This window comes from Rhinatrema bivittatum, chromosome 11 (genome assembly GCF_901001135.1).
Source record: "Rhinatrema bivittatum chromosome 11, aRhiBiv1.1, whole genome shotgun sequence".
In the NCBI taxonomy this organism is placed as follows: domain Eukaryota; kingdom Metazoa; phylum Chordata; class Amphibia; order Gymnophiona; family Rhinatrematidae; genus Rhinatrema; species Rhinatrema bivittatum.
In genome coordinates, this window is record NC_042625.1 from 89,713,710 (window position 1) to 89,733,098 (window position 19,389).

The window sequence follows — 19,389 nt, forward strand, 5'->3', positions numbered from 1 at the left end:
AAACATCAATGACACTTCTTGTTTTGTGTCTTCATCGAAATAAAATGACAGAGAGAAAGATAAAATGTTGTCTCATTTCATTTTAGCGCATGCTAAAACCATTTAATGCAGGCTAACACCTTTTAATACATGCTACAAACATTTAGCGAATGTTAAATGGCTTTAGCACGTGTTAAAGCAAAAAGAAAATAATGCTAAAAAATGAAATGAATGAGCGCCATCCCTTCCCCCCCCCCCCCCCCCCCAATGAAATGGAACGAATAAGAAAATGAACAACATTTCCCTGCACATCCTTGCATGATTTAAAGTGCAGCTTTAGCCATTATACATGCAAACACACTCATAGGGTAAAGAGACACTGCGGATCGACCACTGGTCAAGAACTCCGATATCTGCTGGGTCAAGAAGGTTCTGCTTGCGTGATCTATGCCCACTCCATAATTATGCTTCTTTTGATTAACACTATGAGAGGGGGCAGCCTATCTTCACAGACTGTGTCCCAGAAGAGACAAAGCAGAGAGGTGGGCTACAATGGAAGAGGTCGCTGGGCACTGCATGGCGCCTCGAAGCAGCAATTCCCTCCCATATCGGTCTGGCTTGCAGGCTGTTCACAAGGCCAATGCATACACCAGAGACCCAGTACATGTATGTAAATATTTCATCCATTTTCACTATGGTTATCCTGAAAACCTGACCTCTTAAGTGGAACGACTGCTGAAAACTGAAATGTTATCTTAAAATCCTTTTTCCCTTTGTCCATGAACATCTAAGGGAACTTTAACCTCCATAACACTTCCCGTCCAACCCAGTCCACCCACAGAAATAAATCCCAATGAAAAGGGAACATAATGGCGGTCCCTTTTCTCCCTGAGATGGTGCTAAGGTAAATTGCTGCCTCTGTGCTCACACTGTGGACTCTCGTGGCTTCTCCTTGGCTCTCTGGCAGCTGTACAGCCACTTAATGACCCGAGCGTTCCTCTCTATGACAGAGATGGGGGACGGCGTCTTTTCATTCGACTCCTCCTCAGCCGGCTCTGCCCCTAAGTAGCTGGACTGTGAGTGCTCACTCTGCTCCTCAGAGTCAGCGCTCCCATATGGCAGGGCCACAGCATCCCATCCTGATGAGAAAAACGTATCCATCCCAAGAAGCTCCACCAGGTCCCTGTCCAGACCACAGTGATCAAAGAATCGCTCCTTCTCTGACAAAGCAAGGGAGCAGCGCAGATGGAGCTTACAGCCGGAGTCCTCAAGCCAATGAGCTCTCACAAATGGGCTTTTGGCAGGGTTCAGGGGCAAACATGCGCCAGTTGACTCTCTTCGCCTTTGCTCTGGAGTCCATGCTCTGCGGCTTATCAATGGGCTGAGGTGGCTGCTCTGAGCCCTGCGCCTCATTATTGGACTCAGCTGTCTACTGATGGGTCCCTGAGCTAACCTTACTCCTTCCTTCTCCACTGGGACCCAGAGCATTTGCGTATCATCCTTCGGAGTTGGTGATGGCTCCTCCGTGAAGGCACTGGGAGAGCTCTTCGGCTTCTCTCTCAGCGATCCCTGAAACAACCTTCGCACCAGGCTCCCACCCTTGGCATTCTCCTTGTTCACCACCTTGCAGTCCCGTTTCTGCCGATACATGACGAGCGAGTCAGGTCTCAGCAGGCGTTTCCCAGAGTTCCTCCTCAGCACAGGTACTGGCTGGGAAGGTCTTCCATTGGTCAGCTGCTGTGCACAGCACCAGTTCTGCTCAGAGTCTTGGTCAGGGTTATTGCACCACTGGGCAACAACTAGTCCTCTGGTACGGTGGAGCAGTGGGGTGGCACACCCTGTGAGCACAGGATCCTGCCTGGTGTTCATCACTTCTTGTGTTTTGACATACTTGGATTTATCTGCTTCCAGTCTCTCAACAGCGCTAGGGGTCCGGGAGCCACTACTCATCTCTATCTGTCTACGCAGATACCCTGGACCCCGGTTCAGTAGTCCAAGGGGTGAGGAAGAACTTGCTAGAGGAGCACGTTTCATGGCTTCATTCAATCAAATCCCAAGGCTGAAACATGGATGCCTTGAGGGCTGGAGAGTGATGATGTATGGGCTCCCTTACTTTTACCCTGTGATAATTCTCACCAGTATGGGAGGATTTGGAGAGTGTAACTGCGCCGCAGACGACCCTAATGCCAAGGTCTGGGCTCCGCTCTCTTACACGGACTTAAGGCAGATAGAAATTCCTGGAGAGAATGGAATCACTAACTGGTTCCATGAGTGCAGATAAAGTCCCCTGTACATCCCGAAATGCAGCCCTGATCCTGGCAAAAAGGAAGCTTTAAGAGGTAAAGCGCAGACCAATCACATTATCTCTCTTCTTTTGTGGCCAGCAGCAGACTGCCCAGATGGATCACCATAAGGTTGGAAACAGATTCCTCTTTTAACAGGGTTCACAGCTCAGTTGTTGCTCTGAAAAGAAAACACAGAACAGAAGAAGTCAGAAAGTGAAAAGAATTCTGGGAGTTAAGAGTGCAGCAGCTCTGAGGGGCACTGATAGACATGCATAGGACTAGGTACTGAAACAGCAGAGGGAGAGACGGGTCAGGATTAAGGTGCATTGGCACTGGCACTGATAGACATGCATAGGACTACGTACTGAAACAGCAGAGGGAGAGACGGGTCAGGATTAAGGTGCATTGGCACTGGCACTGATAGACATGCATAGGACTACGTACTGAAACAGCAGAGGGAGAGACGGGTCAGGATTAAGGTGCATTGGCACTGGCACTGATAGACATGCATAGGACTAGGTGCTGAAACAGCAGAGGGAGAGACGGGTCAGGATTAAGGTGCATTGGCACTGGCACTGATAGACATGCATAGGACTAGGTGCTGAAACAGCAGAGGGAGAGACGGGTCAGGATTAAGGTGCATTGGCACTGGCACTGATAGACATGCATAGGACTACGTGCTGAAACAGCAGAGGGAGAGACGGGTCAGGATTAAGGTGCATTGGCACTGGCACTGATAGACATGCATAGGACTACGTGCTGAAACAGCAGAGGGAGAGACGGGTCAGGATTAAGGTGCATTGGCACTGGCACTGATAGACATGCATAGGACTACGTACTGAAACAGCAGAGGGAGAGACGGGTCAGGATTAAGGTGCATTGGCACTGGCACTGATAGACATGCATAGGACTACGTGCTGAAACAGCAGAGGGAGAGACGGGTCAGGATTAAGGTGCATTGGCACTGGCACTGATAGACATGCATAGGACTACGTACTGAAACAGCAGAGGGAGAGACGGGTCAGGATTAAGGTGCATTGGCACTGGCACTGATAGACGTGCATAGGACTAGGTGCTGAAACAGCAGAGGGAGAGACGGGTCAGGATTAAGGTGCATTGGCACTGGCACTGATAGACATGCATAGGACTAGGTGCTGAAACAGCAGAGGGAGAGACGGGTCAGGATTAAGGTGCACTGGCACTGATAGACATGCATAGGACTAGGTGCTGAAACAGCAGAGGGAGAGATGGGTCAGGATTAAGGTGCACTGGCACTGATAGACATGTGCAGGGCTAAGTACTGAAACAGTAGTGGGTGCAGAGAGTCAGGATTAAGGTGCATTGGCACTGGCACTGATAGACATGCATAGGACTAGGTACTGAAACAGCAGAGGGAGAGACGGGTCAGGATTAAGGTGCATTGGCACTGGCACTGATAGACATGCATAGGACTACGTACTGAAACAGCAGAGGAAGAGACGGGTCAGGATTAAGGTGCATTGGCACTGGCACTGATAGACATGCATAGGACTAGGTACTGAAACAGCAGAGGGAGAGACGGGTCAGGATTAAGGTGCATTGGCACTGGCACTGATAGACATGCATAGGACTAGGTACTGAAACAGCAGAGGGAGAGACGGGTCAGGATTAAGGTGCACTGGCACTGATAGACATGCATAGGACTAGGTACTGAAACAGCAGAGGGTGAGACGGGTCAGGATTAAGGTGCACTGGCACTGGCACTGATAGACATGCATAGGACTAGGTGCTGAAACAGCAGAGGGAGAGACGGGTCAGGATTAAGGTGCATTGGCACTGGCACTGACAGACATGCATAGGACTAGGTGCTGAAACAGCAGAGGGAGAGACGGGTCAGGATTAAGGTGCATTGGCACTGGCACTGATAGACATGCATAGGACTACGTACTGAAACAGCAGAGGGAGAGACGGGTCAGGATTAAGGTGCATTGGCACTGGCACTGATAGACATGCATAGGACTAGGTGCTGAAACAGCAGAGGGAGAGACGGGTCAGGATTAAGGTGCACTGGCACTGATAGACATGCATAGGACTAGGTGCTGAAACAGCAGAGGGAGAGATGGGTCAGGATTAAGGTGCATTGGCACTGGCACTGATAGACATGCATAGGACTACGTACTGAAACAGCAGAGGGAGAGACGGGTCAGGATTAAGGTGCACTGGCACTGATAGACATGTGCAGGGCTAAGTACTGAAACAGTAGTGGGTGCAGAGAGTCAGGATTAAGGTGCATTGGCAGCTGTGTGTCAGTACTAGACTAGTAGGTGGTGCTGTAGATGAGAATTGAGGTGCAATTGGGAAGAGTTGAGTGTGGGGCGGGGGAGCTCAGTACTGAAATAGCAGAGGGTACTTCATGTCAGGAATAAGGTTGCTATTACAGTGCTTCTCTTTCATGATCAACTCCTTTTTTTTAATATACCTTGGTTATTTAAAAAAAAAAACAAAAAAAAACCCCTGTGAAGTTCTATCCCCTAAAATAATGAGTGGAGGAGTAGCCTAGTGGTTAGAGCAATGGGCTATGAACCTGGAGAGTTCCAGTCCCACTGTTGCTCCTTGTGACTTTGCACAAGTCACTTTACCCTCCATTGCCTCAGGTACAAACAGATTGTAATCCCTCTGGGGACAGGGAAATAGCTGCTACAGTATCTGAATGTAATCCACTTTGAAAAAAGCAGAATATAAAAATCTACAATAAATTGATGCTTACATTCTATGGCGTTTGAGTGTCACTATAATTAACTTCACTCTTTATGATATTTCTCTAATCATCTACTACTCTACCTGTCATAAATTCTTTGTAAACCGATGTGGTATGTAAATCGAACACCGGTATATAAGAACAAACAAATAAACAAATAAATAAATATTTGTTGGTGCCCTCTTTTGATGACTATGTTTTCACAGATTTTATTGGGGCTTTCCAACTGTTAGGAGAATAGACCTAAATGCAACTTTTGACCCTTTTATTCTTCACTCTAATCAGTGCTCCAGGTTTCCCAGTTTTACAGACATCAAAATCCCTCAAGAGGCTACTTTTTCATCCATCCAGGAGTTGCCCCTTTTCCTTCCTGGACACCATCCCATAGCGGTGCTGACAGTGCAGTGAGGGACAGAAAGGGCTAGGGGAGGAACTGCTGAATGAAGTGGAAATCACCACCCAGAGAGGAAGGAGCTGGACTTCCTACAGCAACAATGAACTCCTTTGCAGGGAACCACAGTCAAAACCGACATAGCCCTCCAGCAAAGGCTTAATGCAAGAACAGAGCTCTCTGCGTCCAGCATCAGGAAGAATCGTGCAGGCTGATCCAATAAAGTGTGTGTAAAAAATGGGCATTCAAGCTGGGTGCCCGTTTTGTATGCACATTCACCTCTCTTGGGCACCCGACGCAATATGTAAATGAGCCACCACGCTAAAACAGATGTGCTAGGGATAAAAATTGTGCATCCCTAATGCGTCCTTGGCACTGGGCACCCAGGGGATGAGGCTGTGTGCAGGATACTCAATTTACGAACATCTGTTTTATCCCGCGGCAGCTAATTCACCGGCACGATATACATGGCCTGGAGTGTGTGCACTGTGCATGTATATTGTGCGCACAGAAACTTTTTTTTTTCAGGCAAGCATTTTAAATTTAGCATGGTACTGCTTTCTGCGGTTCCTCCTACTTGGTATCGTGATGATGCTAAGGAGAAGGAACCGCGGAAAGCATGATTTTTTTGTATTTACGCACTGTAAGGCTTAATGCCAGTTCCCAGGCTGGCGTTAAATTTGCAGCATTAACAAGGACGCGTTGGGATGAGCGGGTATTTTTTGAATCGCGGGAAGAAGCCTCATCTACATAGCATTTACATGCGATGAGTGCTATTAGCTACGTGCGTTTTGAACACGCTAATCTTTTTGCATCGGGTGTTATCCTAACGCATCCATCCACGGGTTAACCTGTGCGCTAGCCTGAGCACACGATATTGCATCGGCCCTTCTGTGTGTCAGGAGGAAGCTGTTGCACTTTGGTCCAGAAACCATATACAGTAGAGGAAATGCTGCTTGGGAGAGGGCCGGGAGCAAGTAAGACCCAGATGGATTTGAGAAATAGGCAAGGCTATTGGGATAATATCCAAACTCTCCATACGCTGACTGATAGTGTTTTTTAAAGCCGTAATGAAAAAGGATGCTATGAAATTCTATAGAAGCCAAGAGCCAGATACATTGCAGAATGATGTGCGTAGGAGCGCCTCGGTAGTTGAGTAGCAAGGGGCGCTGTCTGCAGCTCAGTAGTGAGCCTTAGTACTGGGCTTTCAGGGCATGCTACAGTTATGGAGAAACATTACCAGAGTGGTGTAAGATCCAGGCTTGGTTTATTCAAATCTATTTTAAATAGAAATTATGTTAGAAAAGATCAGCATGACTACAGGATAAGAAAGCAATCACCCTTCATCCCACTATAATCAGAACAGGATCCTGGCAGACCTCATGCCTTATATTCATGACCCTACTCCTTCTCAATCAGGCAGTCAAGAGGTCACTCATCCCCTCTGACCTGATGAGCACCAAAGAGCGTTTATTAGCCTTCATGGTCTTTATTCACATACTGATGATTTCTCTGTCAAAGGTGGCGAGAAGAATGGAAGAGATGATCTCAAAAGGAGCCGCTAATGAGGGGCGGGTGAATGTTAAAAAGGTAATAAACCAGAGGAGAGAGCCAAGAGGGAGCAAAAAACAGCCTGTGCGGAGAAGGCAATGGCCAAAAACAGATGGTTTCTTTCTATAAAGTGGAGACTAACTAATGGATGGAAGGAAATCTCTGACAGAGCAAGCTGTGAACTGGTGAATTATTAACCTGACAAACAGGAGCATTGGCAGAGGGGTACAGGGCCTGCCTTCCCACATCACTCGGACTTAAGGAGAATGTTCTAATTTCAAAGCCAGCGCTTCTCTTTTCTAGATCACTGTTCTCCTCGAAGCTCAATGGGGTGGGACCACTACTCCATTTCATTAACATTTCATCTTGGACTAGAGAGGAGGAAACTTAATCTCCTCCCCTCTCCCTCCTAACCAGGATAGACATTTCTGTGCTGATTCCCTTGACTTTCCTGCTAAATAACCAGCCAGCCTCTGAGGTGACTACAAGGCCAGAAAGGAAACGCCGCACCACTGGAAAATTCCAACCAGGGTGCCCTCTTGCCATGAACTTCCCATAGCAGGAAATCAGACAATGCAAACATAGGATTCTAAGAGATGCTAGGGCTTTTCTCCAGCATGCTGTATAAATATGTGGGTATATATATATATATACCCACATATTACACACACACATATATATTTATATATATATATTCTCTCACATTACAGTAGTAATATATATATATATATAGTAATATATATATATACTATATATATATATTACTATATATATATAGTAATATATATATATATATTAGCACTGATATTCAAAAAAGGACAAAGTAATATAGAACATCTGTAACTCCGTATATAGTGCATACAACTGAGCTCTTTCCAAATAAATACTGCCTACAGCACTAGGAGGCAGTGACTAGAAGAGACCTAAACTCCACAGAGTCAGTGAGCAAGTGAGACCTCATGAGAGGAAACAGCAGCCCAGGCCCAGATTTAACCTTTGGCAACAAAAGCCATTGCCTAGGGAACCAAATTTTGAGGCATGAAATATCCACGCTAAAAAGGAATGTAATTATGCCAAGAAGGAGCCTGATCCAGTTGTCCACTTCAAAGATGCATTGCAGGCACTCTAGGACTTTGGGGGTGGGGGTGGGGTGGGAGTAAAGGACCTTCCCCTACTTTTTGATCTCTAGGGTCTCCCAACTCTTGCCTGTGTGTCTCTGGGTCCCAGTTCTGAGATATAGGGAGAAGGCTGCAGATTGGTGTTTCCCTGCCACCAGCCCTGTCTGCTTATTTAGAAGGCAAGACAAGGCACCTGGTCATTAGGTCCTGACTTTGTGCTCACTGCTCAGCAGCACTAACCACAGAACAGGACAGAGAGACAAGATGTGAACCACAGGGCTCCCGACCGATGCCAGCTGAGACTTCAGGAAGCTCCACCACTTTTAGAAACAGGTTTAATGCCTATCAGTGAGGAACAGAGCTACTGTTCTCAAAGAGGTCTCTGGCACTTCATAGAAAACAAATTATGTGCTGTCATTGCAGATACAAGACAGAAGGAGAAAGAAGAGGTGAAGAAAAACTGGGGACACACAAATTCGATTCTCAGAAGCTGAGAATGTGGAAGTAGGAGCAAAATGCAGAGCCTATGGGAGAAAAGAAAATACTGGGGACTGGGTGTGCCTGATATTTGCTTTCCCCAAGAAGATTCTCCAAATCCCAGTTCATATTAGGGACCTTTTCAGATAAATCCTTGGGCAGCTAACTTTGATCACATTCTAATTCTGGAGCCTGAGGCTGCTTGTGTCAGGGGTGAAGTAAGCAGGGCTGAATTAGTGTAACGGCCTGGGTGGCGGCTGATCTCCCTTTTGCAGATTAGGATTTAGAAAGTTTGCAGAGAGAGGATGCATTGCTGGTATCAGCGCACCCTAAACCAGAGGAGTAGTACAGACACAGCCTGCAGTCCTCCTGTTTCTTTATTTTAAATTTGTATACCACCTTTCCAATTTTAGTGCAAGGCCATTTACAGTTTGGTATCAACAGAAAGGTACCGAGCCCGTTTATACCGCCACAGCATCCAGAATGCCAGTCCAAAGAGGAAGATGATTCCACTGTGGCCTGATGTAGGGAGGACAGAATAAATGCCCCGACAATTCTGGGAAGCTTAGGGTGTAATGCGGCGCCTGCCTCATAGCCTCTTTGTTAAAACACATTCTTGGGGTTGAGATGACAACGCACGGTGGCAACAGGGAAGCAGCTTCTCCCTGCCCTGCAATACAAGGCCAAAGTTAGCACCAGTGCCTGCAATAAACAACGGCCCAAGGAATCCTAGGAAGCTAAACGCCTTGCTCCCAAACAAACAGAGAAAATGAAATGTTTTACTACATCCATCTGGCCCAGCCTTGCCCGCCTCTTAAACACAGGGCAGCCGGGGAACTCAGGCACCTAAATACAGTGCAAGCACCAAATGGGAAACCGCACAGCCCCAAATCCAGCTCCCAAAGCACCGCCAGGAAGCGTCTCCAAAAATACAGCAAGCTAAAAATACGAATTCAAGAGCAACACCCTGCTCAGGACAGGACAGGCCGGGCAAGTGGCCGGAGGAACTGAAGCAGAGCTCAGTAACAGCACATTGGGTACAAGGGAGAGGATGCTAGCAGGAGGCCTGAGCTTTCAGCATTATTTACTGATTCAGACCTTATACACCGACACTCCATATAAAGAAGATCACAAGGGTTTACAGCAATAACATTCAGGGCTATAAATCAGCATTCATAAACAGGCATTCCCATCTATCCAGTGAAATGTTCCCATAGCGTTATTAGGTAAGCTCTTCTCTTTAATAGCACAGAGGAGACTGCACTTCTTATTCATTTTGGTAAAAGAAGCGCCATCCTGCAGGGGCTGCAGAGGGGGCGCGAAGAGCTGGGAGGATTCCCTTCCTCCACCCCTGCCGCTTTCTGAGAGGGCACTGGGTTTGCAAGGGGCACTCACCTGGGCAGAGGAATGAAGAGCGCCGCCCCCTCCCCCACCCCTTCATTCTGCCAGGGGCGCTGGGGAGCCGCCGGTCCCGGGAAGAGCGGTGCCAGGAGCTGGAGCAGGAGCTGCAGAGCTAAGTTTAACTTCCCTGCCTCAGGCAAGGGAGAATCTCCGCACATCCTCCGCCCCTCTGCTGCCTTAACCCCATCCTTCACCTCCCGGGCAGAGGCAGCAGCAGCAGCATCGCCCTGTCCCGTTATTCCAGCACTGCCCCTCCCCCCCCGGGTCCAGTCCCCCTCTCAGCCTTAACTCTTTCCGTCCCGTGCTTCTCAGCTAAGGTTAGTCCAACTCCAGCCTCCCATGGCGGTCACATCACGTGAGATGAAAGTCTTTCTCTGCATTTCCTTTCCTCCTCAATTGTCTCTTCTTTTTTCCTTTCCTCCTAGAAATGAGTCTCTAGAGGTTTATCTTTTCCCTCTTCCGGCTCCTCTCTCTCTCTCTCTCTCTCTTTTTTAATGTAACCTCTTTCTATCTCCTGCCACTTGCTAAACTTTTCCCACTTCCTTTCTCGGCTTCACTCACCCTCTCTCTAGAGCCTATTATAACCTTCACCAACTCTTCTGCACCTAATTCACCACCATATAACCCCCTCCCCCATCCTACTGCTGGAAGCCGCAGCTGTTTCCCATTTTACACCTCATTACTCAGAGGACTGGGGGTCTATCCAGGCAGGAACTTGATTTACCTTCCCCAGGGAATCCATCAAACAGCAATTGAAAGTGGCCAGGCTTAAAATACCAGAGCATGCAACACGACCTTGGAATCAAAGAGGGGCCTCCATGTCCACCCCTCTCAACCCCATCAAGAAGGAAAAGGACACCCTTAACTTGTCCTTTTTGTCTTAATTGTATCGCTTGCATTACTGTCGCCTCAGGTCAAACCAAAACCAACCAAGCTTCCCCCAGAGATGTTGGCGGAAATCTAGAGAGACGGGGTGAGGTCCTCAGGAAACATTATGACGAATGGATGAAAAAGACAGAAATATTGTATCCTGATTAGAGGAACAAAAAACACTTTGGAATCTGTATTTCTCATACTCGATGGAGAAGTTGATGGAAAAGGGTTGTGTTCAGGGATTCTCGTGGCCTCAGAGTGTGACCACAAACTCTGGCTGATGGCTGGGCTGCATTGGCAATGTTTCCGAGAAAGGGTGGCCACATTTGGGAAACACTGGTCTAACTGAACGTTTATGTCAGCTAATCTTTGAGTGGAAGATATGAAGTAGGAGAAGAATGGAGATTCGGGAAGGCAGCTCGGGCTCATGCTGGGCTCTCAAATCTAATAGGGGCCCCGAAGCGAGCCGGGACTATGAGACCCCTCTTTTCCCCTTATTTGGCCATTTTTCCCAATTTTATTTAAAATAAAAAATAAATGTCTCCCCTCCCTCGTGCCTCCTCTTGTTTTGGCCGGACAATGGCTCAGTCCCGATCCTGGTTGGCCGTGGCACCCCCCCCCCCCCCCCCCCCCCCCGCCATCTCCTCTTACTTTCGGACTTCTCTTGCGTTGATCTTCCCCCACGCTATAGTTTTTGTTTTTGATTGTTATTTAATATACTATTGTTCTTTGCTCTTGTTGTTTCTTTTGGTCACAGCAGACAGGGTACCCAAACAGAAAGTGCAAACTTTGATTGATTTGGTGTTGCTTGGAGTGGTATTCTGCAATGTGCTGTAGGGTCTGGGTCCAGCTCTGTGGGTGATTGGCTCATTGCTGGCTGTGGTGGGGGCCTATGGTCAAGTGGCCTACAGGTCAGGTGACCTGGGGGTAGTGCCAATTTGCTGGGCTGTAGCAGTGGACCTACCAGGGCCGGTTTGTTGGATTGTTTTTTTTCCTGCAAATTACATATAATGATTATGTTGTTTGCCTTGGGTACATGATTGTATTAAAGCTGTGGCCTTCGTCCTCCCAAACTTGTGTTTTGTATAGTTATTTATATGCATGAGAGAAGGGGTGTGAGGGTGAGAAGTGAGACCCGGGTGTCTTCATATTATGTGGAAAAGGGAATGAAACCACACATTTATTTTAAAATATTCATTAAACGTTAAGTTTACCAATTTCCAAGCAAGTTACAACAATATGAAAATAACAACACGAGTTTTGGTCTGCATTACAAAATATACAATTAAAAATAAAGTACAGAGTATCCATGTTCCTTTCCAGAGATAATAAAATCAAAAGGCTTGTGAAAACAACCATGTTTTTAGCTGATTGTGGAAGAGCAACAAATCTGGACTAAGCTGCAATTCTCGTAACTGGTTCCAGATAGTTGGAGCCAGTACAGAAAAGGCCCTTTGATGAAATGACATTAAGCAATTAAGAGATTATTGTGCATCACCTTAATATGGACCTATGGGGGGAAATGCCTCATATCACTCCCCACTACCACCTTCCCCACCACCACGCACAATTGATGAATAACATCATGTTTGTACAGAGGAGGTTCCTTGAATTTATTTATTTACTTAAAACATTTGTATACTGCAAATCTAAGTTTCTAACCAGTTTCCAAAAAGCATTCATAAAATCAATATATATTAAACATAAATAATCAAAACATCAGCATAAAACAAACATGATCATTAAAAATGGTATTAAACAAGCAACAAAAATGCAAGACAATAATATTTAAACAAACAGACAATAGAACAGCACAAGACAAATCTTGTACAAGTAGTTCACCATGATTTTGGCAAAGCACTCCAGATATGCCAAAAAGAGCTGCCTAATGCTCTTCAGCCTTTTGAAAAATAAAACTTTTAACCATCTTTTGAAACTTTAGGTAAAGGCTTTCTTCTTTACTGATGGGCCGATTCAGTAAAGTCCGCGGGAGAGCAGACGAATGCCTGCTCTCCCGGCGCACGCACAGGCCACTCGCCTGTGCGCGCGATACAGTATTTAAATTAGGTGGTGCAGTAGAAACGGGCAAAATGAGGCGCTAGGGACACTAGCGCGTTTTAGCCCGGAGCGGTGGCTGTCAGCGGGTTTGACAGCCGACGCTCAATTTTGCCGGCGTCGGTTCTCGAGCCCGCTGAAAGCCACGAGCTCAGAAACCGGACGCCGGCAAAATTGAGCATCCGGTTTTCGGCCCGACAGCCACCAGCCCATTTTAAATTTTTTTAAACTTTTTTTTACTCTTCGGGACCTCCGACTTAATATCGCCATGATATTAAGTCGGAGGGTGCACAGAAAAGCAGTTTTACTTTTTACTGCTTTTCTGTGCACTTTCCCGGTGCCGGCAGAAACTAGCGCCTACGTTTGGGTAGGCGCTAATTTCTGAAAGTAAAATGTGCTACTTGGCTGCACATTTTGCTTTCTGAATCATGCGGGAATACCTAATAGGGCCATCAACATGCATTTACATGTTGAGGGCACTATTAGGTGCCGCGGGTTGGATGCGCGTTTTCCTCCCCTTACTGAATAAGGGGTAAGGGTAAATGCGCGTCTAAGGGCAGGTTAACAGTGCACCGTGTCGGACCGCACTGTACTGTGTCGGCCTGTGAATGAGGCAAGGAGTCAAACATACCAGAAGAGCTCTCTCTGGATTTTTGGGTCATGCATCCAGCATTTGGTGGCTCTTGGGAGAGAAAAGGGAGATGCTTGAATTTACCAGTGAAGTGCTTTGGAGTGAGGAGAACTTGTGAGAGGGAGGGTAGAGGCAAGGGTCAGTTTAATGGCCACACGGAAGGCTCCTTAGTCCCTCCTATAAAGGGAAAGTCCACAGCTCTGGTTTGGATGTGACGGGAGATCTGTAAAACTGTGGATGAACGCCTCCACTGACTCTTTTGCTTGCCACCTTCCTCCATCCATCCTTTGTCCTTCTCTGAACATGCTGTCATTCGCTCTCATAATAGTTGTGAGTGTTGGAGGGAGGTAGACTACAGCAGTGTGACTGTGCTAGATTTTCCAGTAAACAGCAGACTGCCCGGTGGTGAAAAGCGATGGTCCCTCAACAGTTATCACCCTCTCTGCTCGCACATTGGAAATGTTGGCTGGGAATTCTGCAGCCAGTCTGGCGGGCCAGAAGGAAGGTGGAATGGAGTTTGTCCTGGAAGTTACACCCTTCTTTCAGCCAAACCATGTTTATTTATAATAAAAGGAACTGGAGCTCCAACAATAGGCCCTTCCGATCCAGACCTCGAAGTTTCCTCCCCAGTTGACACAGACTCTCCTGGCTACAAGGACAAGCTGAGGCCGATGTGAGGGATCTGTACACAGCTCACACACTGTACACAGTGTCTCACACACAGCCTGGCTGTAGCTTCTTAACACAAAACGCACTGCAAAATATACAGTTGCAGCACATTTAATGCAAAAACTCCAGCTTTGCCATTTTTTTCATACCACTGTAATGGGTAGACTTGGTAGAAGTATCAATGTTCCTTGTACCCTCTTCTCTCCAGTTTGTGAGGGCAGATGTTTAAAGATTGTGAAAGATCCTTCTCCTTTTTCATATACATAGGGACTTATTTTCAGTTTTTATTTTATGTTTACTTGGAATTTATCAGTGTCAATGACCAACAAGAGGAGAAAATCAGTGGGAAGAAAGGACTCATTTTTTTTCCCACTGATTCTTCTCCACTGATTCTTCTCCACTGATTCTTCTCCACTACCAGGCCCAGATTTAGGCACAGGTAAGCATAGGCAACCGGCTAGGGTGCCAAATATCCAGGCCAGAGAGGAGCCTGCTATGTGCTGGCAGAGCTTACAAGGGGCCCTGCCATGGTTTTCTGCCCATGGGTGAGAAAATCTTAAATCTGGCCCTGTACACTACTATGGATTGTTCTAAGTAAATCAGGAAGCTGCTCTGTCCAGATCCTCGCCCAGAACCTGTGCTAATGCTATCCTGACCCGAATGTAAATAACCAAACAAAGAGGTTTGTGAAAACAGCTGGGGGCTGGGGGTGGCCATAGTCAAAACCTTTCATTCCAAATAAAAGGGAAACTATAAGGGGGCTCTATTGGAGAGAAGAGCCCTCACAAACTGCCGATTTGTAGTCTTCAAGTGAGTATGTGGGTCTGTAGCCTGCCAAATGCAGTCAGAACTTATTTGGTCCCTTGCAGTCCAGCCTAGTTGAACATTGTCACTTTCACCGCTTTTCCCTTTATGTTACAGCCAGAGGTCCATCCAGCCAACCTTATTCTGAAATGCCCTTTATGTACCCAGAATGCAACAGAAAACTGCTTGCTCCTCGCCTCATCTGGATTTGTGATCGTTTCAGTACAAAGAGTGTCTAAACACACATAAGAACACACCCCAACCCCCTTACTGTATAAGGATATGGATCACACATTGTACAAGAGATTGGAGCAGGATAGCTGCAGGAGCCTAATGTGCTGGCGCTGGTGACCCGGGATCTAACAAGAGCAAGAAGTAATGAAATTCCCCCTACAAAGAGAGAATAGTTTCAGACATAGAGAGCGTCATTGTGTACAGAGAGAAACAATCAAGGCTCGGCTAATGCCCCCCTCTCCTACATGTTCTGGCCCTGATTTATCACACTGTGGCTCCCAGTTCCATTGTTTGATAAGTCAGGTTCTGCTCCAAAGGAGAAGCACATTGTTGACCTCATTCCTTGGCCCATTCTGGTGTATCCTTGGTAGTAGGCTGTCAACTCACTGTTCTTATCACCTGGTTACACTTCCATGGCTGCTGGGCTGGTCCGGTTGCCCTTAGTGTCAGGATGCTCCATTTCAGCTCAGGTCTGGGTCCTGCTCTGGCATATGGTTGGGTTAATATGTAACCACGGAGCTTCAAGACGAGCCCTAATTTATCTTCACAATCACAATCAGGACCAAAACTATGAGTGCTATACAATAGAGACTTGTAGAGCGCTTCAGTATTTGTCTTAACAAAAACAGCATCAACAACAAAAAAAAAAAAAAAAACAGCACAGCAAAACAACTAAATGTTGCTCCACTTTTACAAAATCCTTTATCAAAAGAAAAAAGCATCAGAGGCTATTCTAGACCCCAATACATTGTATCCTCCATCAGAGATTACAAACAATGATGGAAAGCTATTTAATTGCTATTTTGAACAGGTTATATTCTCGTGGATTAAATACTGAAGTATAATAAAAGACTCCAGTAGGATACCACTCATACTTTTGGTCCTGGCTTATTACTGTCATGGGAAACCATACTCTTTGCTTGGCACTGAGCAGAAAGATGCTAATCCCAGCATAGACACATCGCAAAGGTAACTGAGCATCCAGTCTGGAAATGTAACATTTAATTACAAAGGATCCGAACGCTGGAGGCTCTCGGATGATCAGTGAATCCATAATACAGGCGGCCTCGGTGATCTGATGAGACCAGGACATTCCTATTCCTTTACACAGCCTTACTGCCAGAGGCAGCCCAGCATCAGACAGAAGGAGGGTTATAACCAGGGCAAGGCTTATGGGAGGGAATGAAAGTCCTAAGTATAAAATGGGCCCTGAACGAGGGTAATGTCCCGGGGGAGGGGGTGAAATGGGATAACTATGGGGCACTACGGACATAAACAAGAATTGCTAGACCTGCTAAAATGAGAATGGATGACGCAGCGCCCATGTGTGCAGCCGCAGAGACGTGCAAATTAATGCAAGAAGAGACTCTGATGCAGCTCAACTTTCACTAGGGCACTGTAGCCCTATGTCTTCCGTTGTTGCTGCTCCAAGGAAGAAAATAAAGGAGAGGTTAGCAAAAACATGAAGTCGTAAGTTCCTTTTTGTATGGGAACACGCACAAGTGTGGAACATAAAGTTGTGAATTGCAATAAAATTTAACAGTAATTCAAATGCTCTCGCAAGCTTTTGTTTTCTTTTTAAAATTGCCCTTTCCTTTAAGATACAACAGCAAAGATATGCTTATTAATTACCATCATAGCAGTTTATGGATTAATCCTCTAGGAACTTATCCAAACCTTTTTTAAACCCAGTTATACTAACTGCTGTAACCACATCCTCTGGTACTGAATTCCAAAGCTTAACTATGCGCAGAGTGAAAAAGAATTTTCTTTAATTTGTTTTAAATGAGCTACTTGCTAACTTCATGGAGTGCCCCCTGGTCCTTCTATTATCTGAGAGAGTAAATAACCAATTTACATTAATTTGTTCAAGTCCTTTCATGATTTTGTAGACTTCTATCATATCCCCCCCTCAGTTGTCTCTTATTCAAACTGTTCAGCTCTAACTTCTTTAGCCTTTCCTCATAGGGCAGCCGTTCCATGCCCCTTTATCATTTTGGTAGCCCTTCTCTGCACTTTCTCCAGTGCAGCTATCTCCTTTTTGAGATACGGTGACCAGAATTGTACACAGTATTCAAGGTGAGTCTAACCATGGAGCGATACAGAGACATTATGACATCCTCCATTTAATTTTCCATTCCCTTCTTAATAATTCCTAACATTCTGTTTGCTTTTTTGATCGCCACAGCACACCGGGCACAGATGAGATGTCTTGCCTTTGGTTGGAGCAATTGTTATTTAAGCTTGTGTTGAATCCTGATACGGTATTGTTTTATGTTGTTTGTTTTAAGCATCATGGAGGTATAATTTTGTAAATCACCACAATCTTTGGAGTGGCTATTAATAAATGATTTTAAATTGATAAAAATAAATAAGAGGATTGACCAGTGCAGCTCAGGTCCTTCCACGGCTCTGAATGAAAACAAATGGCTTTTCCCCTTAGCTACAGAACTGGGGGAAAAAGAACCGGTAGTAAACCGAGCTCCAAGGCTGTAACTTCAAGCATCTAAACAAATTCCAGTAAGACTGGAAGAATATACGTTAGGATAGGGAGTAAACTAAATTTCCAAAGGAATTCTTTATCTTGCCTTCTCTGACTCCCCCCCCCCCCCCCCCCATGGCCCTTATTGGCATATCTCAGTGTCAGAGCTACTGCAGTTCTCCTCCCTTCCCTCGCTCAGGCCCAGATTTCTCACAAGGTAGCGTAGGCAGCTGCCTAAGGGCACTTCCAACTTTCTTCTAAGCACCACCCAACCTGAGCAGCAATGTCCCATAAGACCCACCCTCTTAAATCTTTAAAAGCACAGAGGTGCGCCACCAGCATTCAGAGCACTGGTAGGATCACTGCCAGCCTACCTCCATATACCCTTAAGGCATCTGCTAGGGTACAACCCCTAGTCATCACATCCTTGGAGGGGACACCCCCCCAAGGGGTGCTGAGATAAATCTGACCTAGCCACCACACTCCCAGCCCAATGCAGTCCTCTCTCTCCTGCCCCCCAGGCCCTGCTAGCCGTAAAGCTTCCTCCTCCTGGATCACTGGCGCCATCCATTTGTCTTCAACTGGTGGGGCATGGGGAACCCCGCTACCCACACTGTTCCTCCTCCTTTTGTTCATCTGTGGTTTAAACTTTTTTTTTTTTGATCCAGTAGTTTCCCCCTGCTCCTTTGTACTTCCAGCTGGAACAGGGCTGGAATCTGGCATCAGGAGCCTTCGTTCACAGCTACCTGCAGATTATTTCCGCTATTTGAAATCCCTCCCACACTTCCTGGTTAGGGGCCACACCCCAGGACTCTTTCCAGAGCCCTGCAGATATGAGCCCTAAATCCAGCCACTAGGGGTCACCATTGCATAATGTCTAGGACTCCCTGGCCCCCAGAGAATTTGAATGCTGACTCTGCTGCATCCCCGGCCCCAGTTGACCTAAGGAGCAGAAGACCTGAGCAGGGAATCAAACAGAAAAGTTGCACACATAGGTTTACAACATGGCACTGCTGCTCAGTCAGTGGGCTGGCCTCTGTGTTTTACATTTGTGTGCATAATTTTTTCTGATACCCACACAACTTTCGGGTTCCAGGAAAGTTATGTACATAAATTGAAAAGGGTACATAAGGACCTCTTACAATATTTACTTTTAAAGAACACCTATAAAGCTAATAACTGAAAAAGGAAAAAAACAGCCCCCGTAAGGTACACTAAGGTGATGCAGAACACCCCTCACCTTTGGAAGCCACACGGTTCATAACCAGGGCTCTAAGGCTGAGTCTGGGGCATTAGGGATGCTAATTGCTTTAGCACCAAGCATTCACCGCTGCATTAGCAAAGACATTATGGACACCATTTCTGATGACAGGAAGGCGATGAATAGTGTTTAGAATTGTGCTCTTTGTAGGTAATTTTGGTGCTGGAACAATAATGGGGGGGAGAGGAGGAACATTTCCAGCTCCGATTCCTCACATCCAAAGAGCAGGAAGTGACAGTCAGCTCTAGCCCAGGAGACAAAAGCCGCGTCCACTCCTCCGCTTGTGAGTCTTGCACAGCAGTGTATTTATAGATTTCAGGGAAGAAAAGTGAATTCTCATCCCCTAGACGTAAATAAGTGACTGAGTCGTTCCTCACTTCCAACAAAACCTTTTCCATTGCTCTGAATAACATTTGTGGTGTTGTTTATGAACTCAGAGGA

At 46.3% G+C, this 19,389-nt stretch overlaps 1 protein-coding gene across 1 annotated transcript; it reads right to left on the bottom strand.

The window, feature by feature from the left end:
• Positions 1-239: 239 nt before the first annotated feature.
• FAM110D (family with sequence similarity 110 member D) lies at positions 240-10,165 on the bottom strand. The gene is made up of 2 exons (XM_029571583.1): positions 9,934-10,165; positions 240-2,442 (listed from the first exon to the last, which is right to left on the bottom strand). Exon 2 carries the CDS (start codon positions 2,011-2,013, stop codon positions 904-906), a length of 1,110 nt encoding a protein of 369 aa, XP_029427443.1. The 5' UTR covers positions 2,014-2,442; positions 9,934-10,165; the 3' UTR covers positions 240-903.
• Positions 10,166-19,389: the final 9,224 nt, after the last annotated feature.